Below are 20,000 nucleotides of genomic sequence, written 5' to 3' on the forward strand. Positions count from 1 at the left end.
TGCAAAAAAGTCTTTGGTGTTGCTTTAACATGTTGCTTTGGCTGAACTAACAAACATTTCTCCATCACAGACCTGATCTCTGGTCTCACACAGAGAGGGATGAATACCCACTGCTAACTGCTAACGTAGAAGACGACATTCATTCAGCAACTAAGTCCACTGCCATGTGACTTAATGGACCCAAACTTCCATCAACTACATCAGAAAGATTCTGACTTCGACACAATCTCTGTTTGAGTGAAGTCCTCCCTGACCACACTGAGAGGGGGATTAGCTTGATCAGACGTCTGGCATGTAACTTGCACAAACTTTCCTGCAGAAAGGGCCCACGTTGGCAAAAAAGTTGAAAAGGGTGGCGGCACATTCTACTACACAGGTCTCACTCGGCGGCTTCTGAAAAGTCCTAATTCAGCTTAGTCTGCAGAGAGAAGAGAGAGAGAGATAGAGAGTGAGAGAAGAGAAGAGAGAGAGAGAGAGAGAGATAGAGAGCGAGAGAAGAAAAGAGAGGGGGAGAGCTTCACAGACAGGTGCGCGGGTGGGGGTGTGGGCGGAGGCCTGCCTGTCGGAGGAGGCAGGTTTATCTGGCACAACAAGGCTCCCGGGGACCCTCTGTGGAGGCTGGAGATTGGGCGCAGGCGACAGCTCACGCAGCCTGCAGATAAAACAGCTCAGTAGTCACCAGATGAACTGAAATAAAGTCCCTTTTTCCTACCCCCCCCCCCCTATCACCCTCATTCCCCTTTCCCTCAACATCCCCCACCAGTCCCCCACCTCCAACCCCCCTTTTCCTTTTTGTAAGGAACTCAGACGCTGGAACAATCTAATGCATGATCTTATCTCTCTCTCCCTTTTTTCTCTCTGACACTCTGTTACTCATTATTTTATTCCACAAACTCTCCTCCACAGGCAAAAAAAGTGAGAGACTCAGAGACAGACAGAGTCAGAGATGGAAAGAGAGAGAGAGAGAGTGTGAGAGAAGGGGGGGAGGGGGGGGAGAAAAACGCTTCTTTTGATGAAAATCCATTCATGGATTTAATGGATTTCTCCTCCCTTCTTTTTCTGGGGATCTGTGCAGAGTGTTCAAACGCGGCGTCAGTCCAGTCCAGTCCAGGCGCGGAGCGGCCGACTGCAGAGCGCAGCATCAAACACAAGGAGACATTTTCAGCCTACAAAACACAGCCCAAGTCAATACGGATCTGGCCGCCGGGAGACGAAAGGCAGGGTGGGGTGGGGGGGTGTTGGAGGGACGTGTGTGTGTGTGTGTGTGTGTGTGTGTGTGTGTGTGTGTGTGAGTGTGTGTGATTGTGAAGGGGGCAGGAAGAAAAGACTGGCTGACTAAATGAAATGCTGAAACTTTCACCCTCCGATAAAAACTCACACGAAGTTGGAGCTGGGGGAAAAAGGGTGAGTGTGAAGAGGCGAGAGCAATGACTTCCCCAGCCAACTGTTACGCTTCCTGCTTATGCTGGAAGAATAAGACGTATGCGCATATATGAGAAGTGATGCGCATATGTGTGTGTGTGTGTGTGTGTGTGTGTGTGTGTGTGTGTGTGTGTGTGAAACAATTAATTATTTCTCTGACGGCAGAGAGAAGAGACATGCGATAGCAAGAGCAGGGAGCGAAGGTGAAGCTTCCAGACAGTTCCACGAGGTCCAGACAATTGCCGGGTAAATGGAGTTGAGCCGACTCATGGCCTCAGGAGAGAGTTTGTGTGAGATGAAGGTCTGTTCCTGGGTCACAAACTGTTCACACACACACAAACACACACACTCACACACACACTCACACAATCACACACGCACACACACACACACACACACACACACACACACACACACACTCACACACACACCTGCACTTTTGCCTTGATAAGGCTAAAAAACAGAGATTTCTGGCCATGGGTCATTTAGACAGGGAGGCAGGTAGCTAAGCAACAACTTTCTTTTGGGAGCACATCCGTGCACAGAGTATACTCTTCCAAAACGATTCTCACTCTTGCTCCTGCACCTGGGTAGTATTTTTCAGAGACTCCTGAAGCTTTGTGTGGCTCAAAGCAATCTCTGTCAGCACCATAGATCAAAATGTCCCCATCACTGGCTGTGTGCCTGGTCTACACTGCAGTGCACCTTGTGTGCATGGAATATATGCATCTCGGCCTGTTTGAAAACACTAAGGAAAACAATATGGCGCTCAGCAAGCATCCTTTAGAGTCCGGGTCTGCGTTGATGTGATGGTGGATCAAGGGTCTGGGTCTGGGGGTGCTCAGGTTCACGGTCGCATCTGGTCCCAAAATGGTGGCAGCGGCGGGATTTATGGAGGCCAGGGCCCGGTGAGTAATGCATCACAGATGTCCGCAGCGTCCCGCACGGCATTGACGCACTCCTCTCTCTCTCTCTGTCTCTCCCTCTCTCGCTTTTGCTCTCCTTCGTTTTTGTCCGCGGACGTGGAGTAATCGCTTTGATGGGCCTAATCAGGATTACTGCTCCTGATCAACGCCACCTTTTTCCCGCTTCCTGCTCAACCTGCACGGGATTATGGGAGCTTTTCCCCGGCCCTGGTTTCGAAGACACACAGCTACCTACACACACACACACACACAAGCGCACACACACACACACACAGACAGACACACAACTGCCGTGTCTGCGCTAGATGTCGAGTGCCTAAAGGATGAGGGCTGCAACATTCCTAAGCAAACTCTGAGCAGCCCTGAAGTTGAGCTCTAATGGAGTACAGCTGCAGCGGCCCAGTGGAGGGGACACTCAGGGACAGTCTGTTTACATGTCAATCTGAGACGAGAAGTCAGCAGTACTGCAGTACAGTAAGCTCCGGGGACAGAGGCAACACCGAGGGAGGGAGAGAGAAAGGGAGGGAGAGGGAGAGAGAGGGGGAGAGAGGGAGGAAAGAGAGGAAGAGGGAGAGAGGGAATGAATGTCTTCAATAGGCTGATTTGCCATATTTTCTTTTCTCCACTTTTGCTGCACAGGCCTTCATTAAGTCCCCGCACACACACACACACACACACGCACACACACACACACACACACTCAGTACCGGTATGAAGACAAGTCAACCTCTGACGGGAGAAAACAGTGCGTGAAGATTCCTCCCTCAATGCCGATTCCACCATGCACCACCTTGAAGAAGTCTCAGCCACACATGCACTCACCTCGGTACCGGGAGCGGTATCAGCAGAAACGAGCTGGTTACCCCCCCTCCACCCCACCCCCCCATTTGGTACGATCCCATTCCCCGCCACCTTCCCATACACACCTTCTCCAGCGCCAGCTCCCTCTCGGCGGCGTGGCTGCGCTCCAGGTCCTGGCGTACGCGCTCCATCTGGGCGCGGAGGCGCGTGACGGCGGCCTCCTGGTCCCGGGCGGCGCGCTGGCGCTCCTCCTCGCGCAGCAGGCCCAGCTCGATCAGCTGCTGCTTGCGCTGGCTGTGCGTCTGCAGCAGCTCCTCTCGAAGGGACTGCACCTGGGCCTCCAGCTCCGCCACACGCTGCAGCACATGGGGGGGGGGGGGGGGGCAGGAGGATACAGGTGAGTAGGGGCAGTGTTTAACACCCAGGTGAGTGAGTGGGAACATGTTTTAGGACACACACACACACAAGCATTGGTACAGACAGTGGGGACAGAAGAGATGGGACAGGACGACATAGGTGAGTGGGAACGTGTTTGGGGACACAGAGGTACTCGTGCACACACACACACACACACACACACACACACACACACACACAACAAAACAGTGTGCATGCGCATGTGCGCACGTGCAAAAGATCAGACATACACACACCTGCATAGACACACACAATCCTAAAACATGCATATTACCCAGTACAAACATCCTGACACATGATGTACAATGTACCAATGTGTAAATACGGAAAGCTATAAAAAGGTTGGTAAATACAGTACATCTGTGTATACAACAAATGTGCAAACGTGTTTCTGGGTATTGCGGCATCATACTTTTCAACAGGATGAGATGCAGTATAGTATAGCGTGCTGCTGAATGCTTGCATTCACAAGAGTTTGTGTTTACAGCAGGGCACAGTATATTGCATCATCTACATACCAGGTTTACCACTCACCAACATGCACAAAGGTATGTCATAATACACCAAAGCCACACACACACACACACAGATAAGCAATCATGCACACATCAAAGTGCAATTAAAAAGAATGCTTCCAATGTCAAGGTCATGAGTTTTCATTTCTAGGACAGGAACTGATAAAGCACAAAGTGGTGCTTTCAACTCATGTGCACACAGAGAAACACAGACACAACACACAGACACACACAGGCACACACACACACACACACACACACACACACACACACACACACACACACACACACACACCAAGTCATGATGCCATTCAATGAGGAAGATCAAAGACATTGGGGCCAGGGCTCCTTCCCCTCAGGGTCCAGGCAGGCAGGCGGACACACAGAACAGGTTCAGCGTTTATCCGCGGTGTGTTTTTGAGTACAGGGGGAATGAGGACAGGACCGGACAGATGTCATGCAGACACTTCCATCTCTCTCTTTGTGTGTGTGTGTGTGTGTTTAGAAAAAAGCAGCCGGGGGGTAGCGAGGGGGAAAGGCGAAACCGCTCCCCCTCTGATCTGCGCTGCCACAGGGTGCAACATCAAAGGGCCGCATTCCACAGAGGTCAGCGGTTTGATTTAATGAGAGAAATTAGCGAAAATCAAAGGTCAGTTACTCACAGGCGTGGGGTGTGTGTGTGTCTGTTTGTGTGTGTGTGTGTGTGTGTGTGTGTGTGTGTGTGTGTGTGTGTGTGTGTGTGTGTGTGTGTGTGTGTCTGTGAGGGGACTGTGGCCACTTCTCATCTCATGGGGGCTGGAAAAACAATCTGAGGGGCTAGACTGGCGACGCGGCCTGACGGCCAGGTTGGGCAGATGGCTCACAGAAAGGAGTAGGTCAGAACAGAAAGCTGGAAATTACAAAACATTGACAGGGACTGTGTGCCTCTGTGTGTGTGTGTGTGTGTATCTGTGTGTGTGTGTGTGTATCTGTGTGTGTGTGTGCGTATCTGTGTGTGTGCAGCTCTGCAGACTGACTAGACTGAACTCTGACACCCCACAATAAACACATAGTCCTACACGCTCTGGCTGCACTGCTGCACCCCTTTCCACCACACTGCACTCTCAAACCTACTGAAAAGACAGTGCTTTTCCCTTTATGTTTTTAGATGGAAACCTGCTGAACAGAGATGGCAGCTTCCTCAAAGGCAGGTACACATGATGGATGAGCGTTGTATTCATGAGCGTGTCATCAGACTGCATTCAGCAGCGCATCACTCATCGCTGCATTCATCTGCATTCAGTCTCATCAGAGTATTCAATGCAGGACACGCTGACATAGAAACGTATGATCTGCAGCCTGATGGGTGCTGACTCGAGGCATGTCACGGCTGATCCCAGACCAGTGGCACAGTGCTCAGGGCTCCTGAGTGCCAGGGAGTGCTCTGCCTTCCTCTGATCCCAGGGCAAATGAGGGGAGGCGGCCTGGGCTGTCTATCGGGGCCTCTAGTGGCAGTCAGACAGGAAACAAACTCTCTCTCAGTGGCAGGCACTTGGGGTAATTCACCAGCAGAAGAAGCAGCAGCAACACTTCAAAGGCATGTCATACAAACACTTAGTCACAAACTCTCTCTCATTCTTATTCTCCACCTCCTACTCTGCCTCTCCTGACTCTGACTCTCTCTCTCTCTCTCTCTCTCTCTCTCTCTAGTGGAGCGGTGGAGGGCCCCTCCACACCAAGAGGCCCAGAGAGCATTACTGCCTGCCCATTACTCTACTAGCCCCTCGGAAGTTCCATCTATAACACACTCTTCAACCGGACGAAGGGGACTAATTCTTCATTGTACAGAACTATACCACAAATGAAAGGGATACTCTGTTCTGCTGTTGTCTAGCCAGGTGTGTGCTGTCTGTTTATAATTAAAGAATTAAGCTAATTAGCTTGATGCTGAAAGCCTCAGATCTCTTAGCTTCCCCGATGCAACATTAATACCAAAACAGACGGTAAACCAAATCAAGAAAGAAAAACAATTTGGAAGGAATTGCATCAAAGGGAAAAATTAAGCCACGCCAATCCTACAGAGCTATTACTGAAATAAAATAGTCTTTTGATGTTTGCAAGAAACCAAACTAAGCCAGATGGCAAACAGCATAATACACTTGGATCAGTCCATTAGCACATTCTCTGTGTACATTCAGTCACTGTATGCACAGGAGCAGTGGCTCAGTTTGAGATAGGGTAGTGCATTTACAGTAAGATCTCCTACAGGTTCCCTGTGAACGGTGTCCTCATGTCTGGGTACTGTAGAGGCCAGAATGCAGATTTTGTCACTTGTTATAAGGCCCTTAGAGTGATCCATGACCAGTAATCAAAAGGATATCCAACACAATGACAAGTAATCACAAGTAGATCCAATACAATGACAAATAATCACAAGTAGATCCAATGCAATGACAAATAATCACAAGTAGATCCAATACAATGACCAGTAATCACAAGTAGATCCAGCACAATGACCAGTAATCACAAGTAGGTCCAATACAATGACCAATAATCACAAGTAGATCCAATGCAATGACCAGTAATCACAAGTAGGTCCAATACAATGACCAGTAATCACAAGTAGATCCAACATAATGAATTGTGTCATCATTTGAGGAGTCCTAAAGCCGGCAAGTAGACCACAATAAGGAAGAGGGCTGAAGTGGGACAGTTTACCATCTGCTGTCAAGAATTGTGAAAATGCCATCAGACCTATAACGCCTCGTTCACACCAGATGCATGGTGTCTGTGTACAGTATGGGTACGGCTGTGTTATCTGCTCGTTCTCGTTTTGGTGCCCATATTCAAAGGTTAGAGCTTTCAAACTGCCTCCGTGAGACGTGTGTCTCAGGTACTGAAACCACAATACATTCATTAATTCGTTCATTCAACCTTTATTTATTCTTGGAAGTTCATTGAGGGTTAGTCCTCATTTCCAGTGATGCTTATATAGCCAGCTAGAGAACAGAGGTGGCTATTTTTCATGCAAGAGGCAAGTGTGTCACAAGTGGTCCTGTGAAAAGAAACAACAAAAGATACTGTAGCAGCAGCTCCTCAGCAGTCCTGCATCAGAGAAGTAACTGGTGTGAATACACACACGCGCGCAACCACAGCGCAGTAGTGACAGGGTACACAGAATGCACACGCATCTGAGAACGAGGCATGAGGATGCTGGGCTTGAGGGTATGGTTGACAGACACAGCTAGAGCACACATATATAGGCAGTACACTGTAGTCCCTTTTTGATTTATGTGAAGAAGAAAAAATCTTTTATTTTCATGAATTACTGAATTACTTCTTGGAATCTTGACAGAGGATGAAATCAGGTTGTGTTGGACTCCTCGTCCCGCCTCTATGCACACCACAAGTTCTGAATGCAAATCCAGTGGAAAGAAGCCAGCAGGAAACCACTCCAGCAATCATCCTCATCAGCTTCACTAGCAGGACAAGACTGCATGAGCACCTGGAGAGCAGCCAATCTTATGACAGCAGAGTGGGATTCACCAGCACCCCCAGCGTCTCAGATCTGAGATGACCTACGAGATGTCCTCAGAGCTACTAGAGAAGGTTTTTTCTAATAAGAGGAGTGGGAGAAAAACTGAAGTTGTGAGTGGTGAGTGCTTCACTGGTGATGCTTATGCAGGTCTCAAGCAGACTCTTGTCGGTTGGCCAGTGGCTAAAGGCTATTTGATCTTAAAGTCTCTTCTGTGCTGTGCTTGGTGTTTGAATGTAATGCACACCCTTCCATCTGCTTTGACCTTCTACATTTGCCCAGATAATATAGAGTTGAAATTGAGAGAAGAGGAGATATTCAGGCTCTGATTGAGAGCCTTAACATACTGTAACAACACTGAACTTTCTGGTGTGCTTTGACAATAATAATCAATTTCAGCTTATATCCACGCAGAGATGGATTACTGCACGGGCCTACCGGGCCCGGGGGCCCAAGGGGTCAGGGGGCCCTGAAGCCCAAGCTTTTGAATGGAATCATTGCCTCAATATCAACAAATCAGGATGTAGGCTATGAATCTGATTGAATTTAATATTGGCCATCCCCAAAATGCACCAGAATACAGGAAATCACATCAAACAAATGAAAACATTTCTGAGGGAGGACACCCAAACCTCCCTTCCACATATGCGACAATTAGTGGGGGGCCCTTAATACAACTGGGCCCAGGGGCCCGAAAGTTCATAATCCGTCCATGTTTCCACGGACATGGGATGTAGGGTTTGGTCTTATACAGTGCAACACATGATGTAAAATCCAAACTTTGTTCAAGGGCTCGTCAGCGTTGGGTAATCCTTAGGCGTTGCAGATGGAAGGTAGCATTGACCATGCCTGTGTTGCTTGCCAAGAGTAGAAGCCTCAAGCACCGCTTGATGGTGTTTTATGCCCCCAACGTTGTCTTCCAGGCAGCACTGCCACCGCTGACTTAAAGGCACCTAATCCTTAACCTAACCCCAACCCTAACCTTAACCCATGCCTAACCCTAGTGCCTTCCAGGCAGCGCTGCCTTGAAGACAACGTTGGGGGCATAAAACACCAAGAAACCATCACTTCTAACCACAGCTTAATACAAATAACTAAGACCCATCATGCCCACTACAATAAATAATCATGATCACGGTCTTATCAAGAAGTATGACCAAATACAAACGTAACCTGATGTGATACCTGTTTGTGCTTGAATAGATCTTGGGTATTATGAAGTAGCAAACACATAAACAGCCCACTATGCAAACAAGCAAATCCACAGCCAGAGTGCCAGCGACTGCGCTCGCTGCAGTGACACACATGGCATGGGGAATGCTAATAGCTGGCGGCAGCCGCATATCTTGTGGCACGTTCCTCCCTCCCTCTCTCTCTGTCTGTGTTCTAGCCCAGTGCGGCATGAATGGCCCTGCCGGTGCCCACACATGAAAGAGCCGCAGCCGAGGCCTGGTATCAGCTCTCGCACAGCTCATTAGCATCTCTTTAAGGGATGGGTGGGGTGGTGGTGGTGTACTTGGTGAGAGGATGGAGAGGAGTGGGGGGTGGGGGGGGGGAGCAGTTGGGTGGCTGTTTTCAGGCCAAACACTCTGAGCCATTTGCTTCATAAGACCGATGGAAATATTGGCATTTGAGTGAGGTTGGGGGGGAGTTGGTGCAGGGAGCGAAAAAGCTTGACGCTTTCTTCCCCCATTGAAACTGCGCTGCCTTTATTGAGTTCCAACCTCATCAACACATAAATCCCCTCTGCCGAGCACAGCTGGATCTGTGGACAGCCGTGGTCTGACACGCCATTTCTGTCCCACATGAAAGGCTCAGCTCTGATTGAAACAATGGGCCGTGGAGAGGCAGTGGTTTGAGGGAGCTTTTTTCTTTTTCCGCTCCCCCCCGCTTAGGGTCAAACACATTATGCATTTTTTTTTGTTGTCAACAGGACTAAAAGTAGACTCAGCAACACCAAACAAATGTTGATGGTCAAAGCCTAGAAAAAGAGCAAAAGTCGACACAAAGACTTGGAACCAAACAGTGTGTTACACAAACAACTCACATATTAGTCATAGAGCCAGTCGAACTCCAGTCGAATTTCTTTCACTACCTGTTTCGACATCCTTTTTACAGGCTCCAGGTTCTCCATCTTCTGTATCCATGCAATGAGTGCTGGTGCGTCAGAATTGTGCACGTCACAGCAAAGTACTGACAGAAACAGTTTGTCATGTCTAGCATGAGAAGCTGTGGTTGGGACAATCCGCTTACTGGAGACATGGCTCACAGATTCCTCCGGCCTATGCCCTGTGCATCAGAGCCAAGGAGCTCCGATTACAGCCTGCTTCACTCTCGCACTGTCATGCCACAACTTCTGCTTCACTGGCCACTAATCTCTTACCCAGAGATTTGAGAGTTTGACAACGTCATGAATTTGCCAATCACAGCAGCAAAGAGAGGGTGGAGGAAAAGGAAGGGGGGGGGGGGAGTCTGAGGATCTCTGATTCTCCACCATGCTGTTTGATCTCTGATGTATTAGTTAGGGGGCAAAAAAGGAAAATACAAAATTCATCAAAGATAAAAGAGAAAAATCAAGTGGTCGAAGGATAAAGAAAGAACTAAATTTCAAATGAAGTTGGAGAATAGGAAATGTCATACTGGAGATTTGAGTGGCAGCATATAAAATAGCTTACATCTCCTCCATACAGGATGACACTGCAAACAGCATTACTATGTTTCAGCATTCAGGCGGTAGGGAAAAAACATGAACCAACATATCTGAAACACTGACTATGTTTACCCTCACAGTGCAAACCACTTATCTGATATCAGCCCATCCACGACAGAATCAGACTAAACTCTACTACATTAACACTTGTGATTCAGGGTGAATTTGGTCACACCCATATTAACTGAAAAACAAATATGTATGCTTAGATCTCTTCAGACCCACGATCAGGGTTTCTATCCCATTTATGTTGCTCTTCCTATAAGACAACGCATTGTTGTCTAGTCAAATATGTCAGTTTACATTGACTATTTATTTAAACAGCTCTAAAGACATCTTAGTTTGGTCTAGTTTCTTAGTTAAACTTGTGACCTTAACCAGGCTATTGCATCCATGCAAACATACTGACTTTACAGAGGCTAAGAGAGTACAAAAATAAACACATCTTCCATTCTTCCACATGCTTCCATTCTAGTGTGAGTTAAAGGAGGAACGGTTGCAGAGGGAAGCCCCATCACTTGGGTCAGACACAGAGCCAGTGCAAATAGCTCAAAATATCTACAAAGGACAACACAGAGGAAAACCACTGCATCTTTTGAATCCTTTTAAATCTTTGAATGAGCTGTTGTTTTAAGGCGAACTACAGAGTATCTAATGGTGGAATCTCTTTATAAAGAGCCAGCCAGGGTCGAAGGAGAGAGAGAGACCTCCAGTGTGGACCGCCGACACCACCCTCGCCCATTATCCCTTTCATCTTCACACAGTACCCATGCAGGGGGTTGAGCCTAAGGGATGGTAACTACCCCCCCCCCCTTCAACTGCCCCCTCAACAGAAAAAAAAGAAAAACAAACAGCAGCTTCAGGTTCAGGGAGAGAGAGAAAAAAAACATCCATTCCAGACTTGATCCTTGAGAATCTGATTCAGACTGCTTCCCTTTGTGTGTGTTCAATAATAACTGCAGAAACTAAAGACGGCAATCAATAAAAGCTCTGCACTGCCCGGAATAACGGCTGGAAACAGATATCACAGCTGTAGCTCCAGAAACACTATCCCACAATGGCTAACGTCTGCATAGTCAGATAGTCAGGGAGAAAGGAAAACAAGGTCAAGGATAAAACAAATGGAGCCGCTTGGCCAACACTGCGATAGCGGGAAGACGGTGCTTGCTAAACCAGAGGGGCGCAGGTATGTTTTGGTCCGTCCTCCTCGCCGGAGAACAAAGAGGAGCACTGTCCTGTCACGTGCAACAGCTGAGCTCCTTGGCTCGGGTGCGAGGGCAGGCCGCCGTCGGTGTGGAAGGAGGGCCGATGCACGCAGACAAAAACAAAGCCTGGAGCCCAGAGAACAAAAGGGCCCTGTGCGTTTGGATGGGTGGGCACCACGCAGCTCACTTGCCGCCTCCTCATCCAGCGCCATCCGCTACGGCTTGATCTCCCGCTAGGCTAGCTGACCACATCAACGGGATGAGTCCAGAGTGACTCATCTTCAATGTGTCTGTCTGTTTATGTGCGTGTGTATGTGTGTGTATGTGTGTGTGTGTGTGTGTGTGTGTGTGTGTGTGTGTGTGTGTGTGTGTGTGTGTGTGTGTGTGTGTGAGAGAGAGATGGACATCCGCAAACCTTGCAAGCTCTCCCTCTACAGAGCACCCTTTTTTTCCAACATCTCCAAGCGAGAAGCCAGCGGCCAACCTCCTTTCCAACCCTTTTGTCCAAAGCCTTCTTTCAAGTATATAAATAAATATTGCTTGTATCAACCGCTTCCAACTCCTCCACTGAGCACATGCAGGAGGTGGCTGGCCAGGGTTACTGACCTTTTTCTTCCCACTCGTGGCCCAGAAACCCTCTCCAGAAAACCAGCTCACTTCTACCTTTGAGTGCCTTCCTCATGCTTGACTGCATCTCCCTCCACTTCACGGAAGGGGAGAAATTAGGTTTATGTCAGAGTGGCCAGAAGTGCACTTCTGGGCTGTCTTATCTCGCAAAGTCCAGGGCTTGGATGATTTCAGTGTCCAGGTAGGAGGCTTCAGACGTGCCCTCCCCTTTGGCCTCACAAACTCCATCTCAACTGTCAGACTCAGTTTGAGGTGCATCAAGGCAGACAGAGGCTCTGATCTGGCTCCATCAAAATATGATGAAACTGGTTTCAATCCTGGAGTTTTCATACGGCTTTGACTTTTAAAATGTGCTTTGGTGTGGAGAGTTCTGTTCTCTCTTCTTTTTTCTCTACACCCATCCTGAGCTCAGCCTCTCTTTCTCGCTCACACACACACACGCACGCACGCACGCACGCACGCACGCACGCACGCACGCACGCACGCACGCACACACGCACGCACGCACACACACACACACACACAGTTAGCGCCTTCTTTTTTTACCAAAACACAGAATGGATGATCACTGCCTTGTTTTGAACGTGGGTCTAGGTTAAAAGGAATTCCTTGCCTTTTGAAGCTAAGTAACATCAGAAATTATTCCATGCAGCATTCAGTCTTGTGCAATGATGGACAGGGCAACCTCTCATGTTGGGTCTGTGTGGGAGGGGAGGCTTCCCGCTGTAGTGCTTCCTGCACTTCTCACCCTCATGGAGCGAGGGGGTGTTACGGTTCAGTGGTTGATTGACTGCAATCACATCATCAGTCCAATTCCAAGCTGAAATCCACAGTAGCCAAACCACAGACAGAGCTCCCAGGAGAGAAGGCAAGTTGCTCATTTGTGTTTCTCCAGACGTGATGGAGGACTAGACGTTGTTATCGTGGCGGGCCAGGACGGACTCCTGTTGTTCAGCCGCTTCATATACGCTGTACAGAGCGAACAAGCCAGTCTGTAGGGTTTGGTAGAGAGGCTCAATTTGTGATCCATACTCATTTAATCCAACATATATGTCAAAAACATCAAAGCCTTCATCTTTTACTTTTACTTAGGGAAAGCCACTGTACTGAAATGGCAGAACTTTGAAAAAAAAAAGGTTTTATGTAAACAGTTTGCTTAATTATTAGCAATCAATAACCACATTATAAACATAATTATTACTCTTAACATGGCACTAGTCATGTAATCATTATAAACTTAAAAATCATTACAGACTTAGAAATACAAATTACTTTACACAATGCCTAACTGGATCCTAATACACCTACGATGGTGGCAGAAGGTGATGGTTGACCTGCTTTAGGGTATGTGCTACCTGACACATGTATATGCCCCATGGTACAAGAGCTACTGCGGCTAGGCTTGCTTCTCAAGCGAAGCACCAGCAGACCCCTTTCCCGCTATGCCGACAATTTACATTTCATTTGGGGTTTGAAGAGTCAAATCCACCCACAGTTGGGGGCTAGCCTGTCAAGCGGCTTCCCACTGAGACCCCACCAGCAGCCAGACTGAATGCGATACCAGTGGAGGTGAAGTAAAAAGGGGATTTGGCGGAACAGGCAATAGAGACAAAAAGAAGAGAGAAGGGGCAAGAGTGATCTAAATTGATATTCTTTTTTTTTCTTTTTGCAAAATTGGGACAGTTGTAATTCATCGCTGTATACGCGGAAGGGCTTGCGGCAGGAGCAGTGTAATAACTGGCGACGAAGCTGCGGCAGGCGACGACTACCTGCAGAGCGGAGAGCTTATCCAGCCGAGTCCGGCAGCCCGGTGCCCCACCGCCGATCCCCAGTGCTGGAGCATCAGGGTGTGGGCACACGGCTCAGCCCCTGCCCCTGCCCCAGCCCAACAACGGGGGCCAAAGAAAAGAGAAATGCAACCCAGGGAGGGGAATAAAAGGCCAGAATTCTCGGCACTCGCTCTCCTGTGGTAACCTGCCCTTTCCGCATCTGGGGCTTTTCAGCTCTAGTGCTATACCCCACTGAGACAAAATGAAATGTGAGAGAAGATTTTAAAAAAAAAAAGAAAAAAAAAGATACAAAAAAAGTTTCCACTGTTAAGAATTTCTTTGACGCGAAATTACATTTCAGAGTTTTGTCCAAATGTACTGCGCGGTAAAGAAATAACGCTTTTTGTTTCCGTGAGGAAAAAAGTTCTTAAAAATCTTTTTAATTCGAATATAAGAAAATAACTCAAACACTTAAGGTGTGAGAATTCATTTCAGAGCGTTCAAAAAGCGATACAAATATAACAATACAAATATTGTTACCGACAAAAGTCGTCAAAGCGAAAAAGCGTACGTGCTGTCGCGATCCCCTACCTGTCCGTCGCGCTTCCTCCATTCCTGTGTGCTGCGTTCGTACTGGGTCACGGCGGCCCGTGCCTGCTCCTCCAGACTCTGGATCTCCCGCTGGTGCTCTTGGACCAAGCTGTCCTTCTCGGCATTATGCTGCTGGAGGACGTGCGTCCTCTCCTGCTCGTGCTGCAGTCTCAGCTCCACCATCTGATTGGACAACAAGGAGGCAACAAGACTTCATCAGGCAGAACATCCCTGTCGTCATGACAACTTGTCCAAAGCACAGCAGGGAAAAAAAAGTTTTTTTCCCCTCTCTTTTATTATTTCTCCGCCTCACAACATAACAAGATCTTGATATTACGCTTTTACATCACAATGACCTCATGCTGTTCCTCCCCTCCCCACTGTTTCTGTTCATGATGACTGTACGCTTCTCCCTCTCGCTAGCAGCTGTCCACTCGCCAATGCTGCCATCCTAAAAGACCAGGATGGACTAGGCCAGCTAAGAGGGGCGCACGAGTCGTCCCTCCCACTGCTGCTATGAAGCTATTCAGCTGGGATAGTGGAAAATATTCGCTACTACATATTTTACCCCACTGGAGAAAAACATGTAACTTTAATGACAACGGCATTCTTGACTTCAATATGATAGAATATAAAACGTCAAAATGTGACAACGTGTGCTATACCTGAAATCGAAGAGATACCAAAATGCTCTAAAATACAGATACTTCAAAACATACACTTGCCTTCATGATTTAGCGTAACAGAGATCTATCTTTCTCTACTCAAAAATGACTGTAACATCCATACTTTTTGCGATTCGTATGTTTGAAAACGACATTACAATGAACGTAAACTTTGAAATACAAAAAAATACTGAAAGAAACAACAACAAAAAAACTATAAACCGCTACCTCTCTCCCTAACTGAACTGTAATCCACAAAAGCGACCGTAAATGAACAAAAAGAGCAAGAAAAGGAGAAAGAAGATAAAAACAGAAACACAGAAATGAACAAACAAAAGGCGAAAAGAGTTTGTCCTTCTCTCCCGCTGTCTTTCTGCCTGCTGTGCTCCACACTCTCAGGGCTGGTGATGAGATCGAGCCATAGCCGTTTTCCCAGGGCTCCCACTCCCCGCACTGCCCCCTCAGTCGCCCCCTCTTTGCAGGCAGGGTACGCTGACCTCCACCGGTCCCCCAAACCACCACCCCCCCACCACACCCCCCACCAGCCGGCTCGGCAGGGCCCGGTCCTCTGCCACTTTGATGCTAATCCCCCTACAATGCTCGTGGTGGCACCCTACCTGGGCCTGACAGCAAGAGGCTGCTCTGGTGGCTATTCAGAGCAGGTGGTGAATAGGGAGGTCCTGCAGGAAGCCAGACATACCCCAGAGAGATGCAAGAGAAGGCCATGAAGAGAACGCTGGCCAAAAATATGCCGGGGAGGCATGGTTTCCCCCTTTCCCACCCTTCAGTTTGATGGCAGATGCGCCGAGGTCTGAAATCGGAGGGTTTTCTTCACGTCGGAGGTTGCCGGAAGCAAAAAAAGGTAACGTGTGCTCGAGTAAAAACAAATATCCAGGTTAGGACAGCCATTAGGAAAAGCTAGCACTCTCAGAATGTTGCAAATGCAGCAGGTTAGGAAACCCTGGCCCTAGCCTTAACTGTCTTAAAGCTGTACAAGACCATTTCTATTGGTCACGCTTGCGTGCTGCCTCTGCACTGACCAAAGGAAGCATGTGCGAACACAGAGAACAGTAATAATGACACTTCAAGCAGTCAGCGGTGATTTGTGGGTAGATCGAATAACTCCACCCACTTTTTATGACAGCCGTTTACAAATTTGAGTGAATCAATTTCTGGACGCCTGACTTGTCTTCGCAGTACTCTACTTGAGTCTTGACGACAGTGCGAACAGCTAACCAACCTAGCTCAAGTTAGCCTCAAGCGATTTCTCAGCCCCACCTACCAATTCCCACGAAGCCGCTCATCTCTCAGAATAACCTTAAGCGTAACTTACGTGATCACATTCCCATAGTGCCGTGATTTTTTTTGAAAATGATCACTATTGGTGTATGTGAGGGGGGGTGGGGGTGTCGGTGTTGGCAGAACAGATCCCCATTAATGCAGATTGACACTGGAAAGAAGAGATGCTATAGTGAGAGGGAGAGGAGAGCAATGGAAACAGCATGAGTTCGGTGGCGTCAGAGCAACACCAGTAGTGAGAGCTTATGGGCTGGCAGACATCTTAAAGCGACAGGGCAGCAATGGGAATGTCAGTGCTGGGCTGGGATACAATCATCACAGAGGGAGGGAGCACAGACTGGTGAGTGAAAGCGAGAAAAAGACAGAGAGAGAGAGAGAGACAGAGTAGGGATGAAAGAATGAGAAAAAATGAGCAGAAGGAGAGGGGCAGCATGAACTCAGCAGGGGTGAGGGTGTGTGTGTGTGTGTGTGTGTGTGTGTGTGTGTGTGTGTGTAGAGAGAGAGAGCGGGAGGTTCGTTTGAGGTCTTTTTCTCTGCTTCTTCAAGTACAGGAGGGATGACGGGCTCTTTTGTGTGAGTGTGAGTGAACTAAGAGCCATGAGAGGGACAGGGAGGGAGTCTGCAATGTGTGTGTGAGAGCAAGAGAGAGAGAGAGAGAGAGAGAGAATTTGGACCCTCGGTTGGATATCTGCATGTTCTAATGCTGCCTGGGCCTGGGCCTGAGCCCCCCCCCCCGTATCTGCCTGTGACCTCTAACCTCTCTTCAGAATGAAAAGAGCTGGGAGGCCTGGCATGATGTCACAGTGGCAGCAGGGTCACTAGGCAACAAGCTGCTCATTTAAAGGCTGGTCTCCGGGTGACCCTGGCGTTGATGTCTGGCTCATGACCCCTTTGTGTCCAAAAGAACGGCTGAACCTGACCTTCTAGTAGACTTTGCTTCCACTCTTGTGGAAGACACAAAACAAATCTTTTATTTAATTCTTTATCTGGAGCTCTTCACCCTGTGTTCTTCATTGTAATGGTGGATTTCAATGGGTACTCAAAAAATTACTTACACAGCCCCTTTGATCAATGTAAGTGCCAAAATACAAAGACACTGTTCATGTCTGTCAAATCAAACCAACAAGTTCCAACTTATTGATATGAGGGATTCTTTTTCTTCACACTACCGACTAATGTAACAGCAAAATTGAAAATGCCTTCATGGAGAGAAGGGTTTGTTGGGTCACTTAATTTACAGACTACACTATGCTATGCTATACTATACACAGGTTTGTTGGGTCAAAAGTCCAGTGAAGAGTTAAGACTTTTACAGCTCAACATCAGTAAATATATTGGCAAATTTACCAATTAGCATGGCAGGTAGCTTTTATCCGTTCCAACTATATAGCTGTTGGTGTGGATAAAAACAAGTCTGCAGGCTACTAGCTGTCTACATGTTTAGCTATCTATTCAATTTACAATAATTATATTTAAAATCAGCCTTAGAAGTGTTTCTGCTTCTGGGTCTACAACACTCAATTATGAGACACTTGTGCCTTTGGTTGCTGACTGGGATATTATGATCATATGCCTCCAGCACGTATGGAAAAGAATATGAATGTACTCGTACATTATTACGCCTTCTTATCTGTAAACAAACTATGTGTGGCTGAAAATCCAGTCCAAGGACAGAAAAACAATTTGAAAACTTAATTGGCACTCAGTTGGCAGAATTATCCACTCTGCAAACTGATCTGCCACGCTGCCTTCTTCATTATCGCAATCCGTAAGCATGGATGAAAACTACACTCAATCTAATCCTTCAAAAGAATTTGCCACAATCCACATGGCTGGTGTCTTTCATCCTTTGCTAAATGGATGGGGTGGCTATGAATGTGGAACGGGAAGCTGTGATGCATTTGGAGGCAAATATTACAGAAACAACAGTGTGTATTGTACACAATAATGGCACGCTGCCATTTAACTCTACATTTTATGGACAACTCGTAGCCCAATGGATATCACCAATGGGATATTTTCTTGAATATCCCCTGGGGATCAATAAAGTATCTATCTATCTATCTCTATTGATGGGGCCCAGATAGAGATCTCAGGTTATGTGTCCATTTCTGTGGATGACATGTGAACAAATGAGCAACGCTCCATAGAAATTGGTTTCTCCTTTCTAGAAAATATGCAAGATTTTCACAGACTGTACCTTCCATGAGAACAGTAATTAAGAGGCTCGGTGGGTAGAGACGCTTTCTCCTGCCTTATCAGATGGATCAGTTGACGGGCATTTCAACGGTTTAATTGAAGTCAATACAAAAGAGAAAAATTCTTTATCAACCAGAGGGATTTAAATTGAACAAAATGACTTTTAGATTTCCAATCAGTAGGAAGCGATGGAAAGGTGATATGATGGCATCAAATGAGGATTAGAATCCATATGATTATGTGGCTGGCCAATAGTATATCCTTATGGGCATACAATCAGAGATAATTGGACATATCCACCACCACACAGATGTGAGGCACTGAAATTAGAATGCTATATGCTCTCAAACACTTGTCTCAATAAATAAAGATCACAGTTGTCTTACAGTTGTCATACTCTGAGAAAAAAGGGTCTATGCATGCATACAACTGATTATAACAGCACGGGGCAGATAAGCCTGTCAAATAGACGGACAGACTGACACATGCAATACGGGTACACAGGCGGTACTGACCTGCTGTTCATATCGCTGCTTGAGCTCCTCCAGCTGATAGCCGAACTCTTTGGCCTGCGCCTCCCGGACTGCTTTGGACTGGTTCAGATCAGCCTCCACCTTCTCCATCTAAAAAGAGGAAAGGGAAATCTATTATTCACTACAATAACTCAAACAATCACAAAGACATCCCCCAATTAATACGTGTTCTCATCACGTTGTGCTGCACACTTCGAATGTAATAGCATATAATGACATATTACTAACCTTACCTAACGCCGATCCTGATTCTAATCTCCATCCAAGTGAGGTCAGGGCGACCATACTTCTGTTTTAACTTAAAATGGCTTCAAACTAATTTTGATGATACACAGACTTATAATAGTTGAGGCTTCGTCAATAATGATGCATGCTCGGAACCCCTATAGGTATTGAACTATGTATCTTTGTTGTTCTGAAAAGGAATGTGACCCCTTTCTACAGTACTAGACACGTTCGGTACACCCTTAGCGCTAGATGGGTACGCAGTACGTTGACGATGCCTACATTGTGCTACTTTAATACATAATACATGTTTATGAAATCACAAGCAGTGTCTAATTAATAACAACTGCTTCATCATCCAGGAAATGAGGTTAATTTTGTTGGAGCAAATAAAAGGAAATAACCTGAATGTCCTACTATACTAATGAAAATAGCACAATAATGAGCTGTCTTTTTTAGCTACAACACAGTTTGGTTGTACCTCGCTTGAGTCCAGGTTTTCAGTACATTACACCAGTGGCAAAGCAACAGCAGGTGAAAACTTAAAAGAGAAAGAAACAGAGTGAAAGAGAGAGAGAGAGA

General features: G+C 47.1%; 1 protein-coding gene across 2 annotated transcripts in view; it reads right to left on the reverse strand.

The window, feature by feature from the left end:
• cep112 (centrosomal protein 112) overlaps positions 1-20,000 on the reverse strand; it is a 110,502-nt gene that overhangs the window by 40,022 nt on the left and 50,480 nt on the right. For both annotated transcript variants that reach the window (XM_076265261.1, XM_076265262.1), the window contains 3 exons: positions 19,176-19,283; positions 14,498-14,680; positions 3,275-3,505 (listed from right to left, as the gene is read on the reverse strand). In XM_076265261.1, coding sequence (XP_076121376.1) covers positions 3,275-3,505; positions 14,498-14,680; positions 19,176-19,283 — 522 coding nt within the window. The remainder of the gene's footprint in view (positions 1-3,274; positions 3,506-14,497; positions 14,681-19,175; positions 19,284-20,000) is intronic.

The sequence above is a fragment of the Alosa pseudoharengus genome, unplaced genomic scaffold (assembly GCF_046254945.1).
Source record: "Alosa pseudoharengus isolate Yale_2024_CS ecotype anadromous, Long Island Sound unplaced genomic scaffold, YU_APseudo_1.1 YU_APseudo_1.1_scf_4, whole genome shotgun sequence".
Taxonomy (NCBI): Eukaryota; Metazoa; Chordata; class Actinopteri; order Clupeiformes; family Clupeidae; genus Alosa; species Alosa pseudoharengus.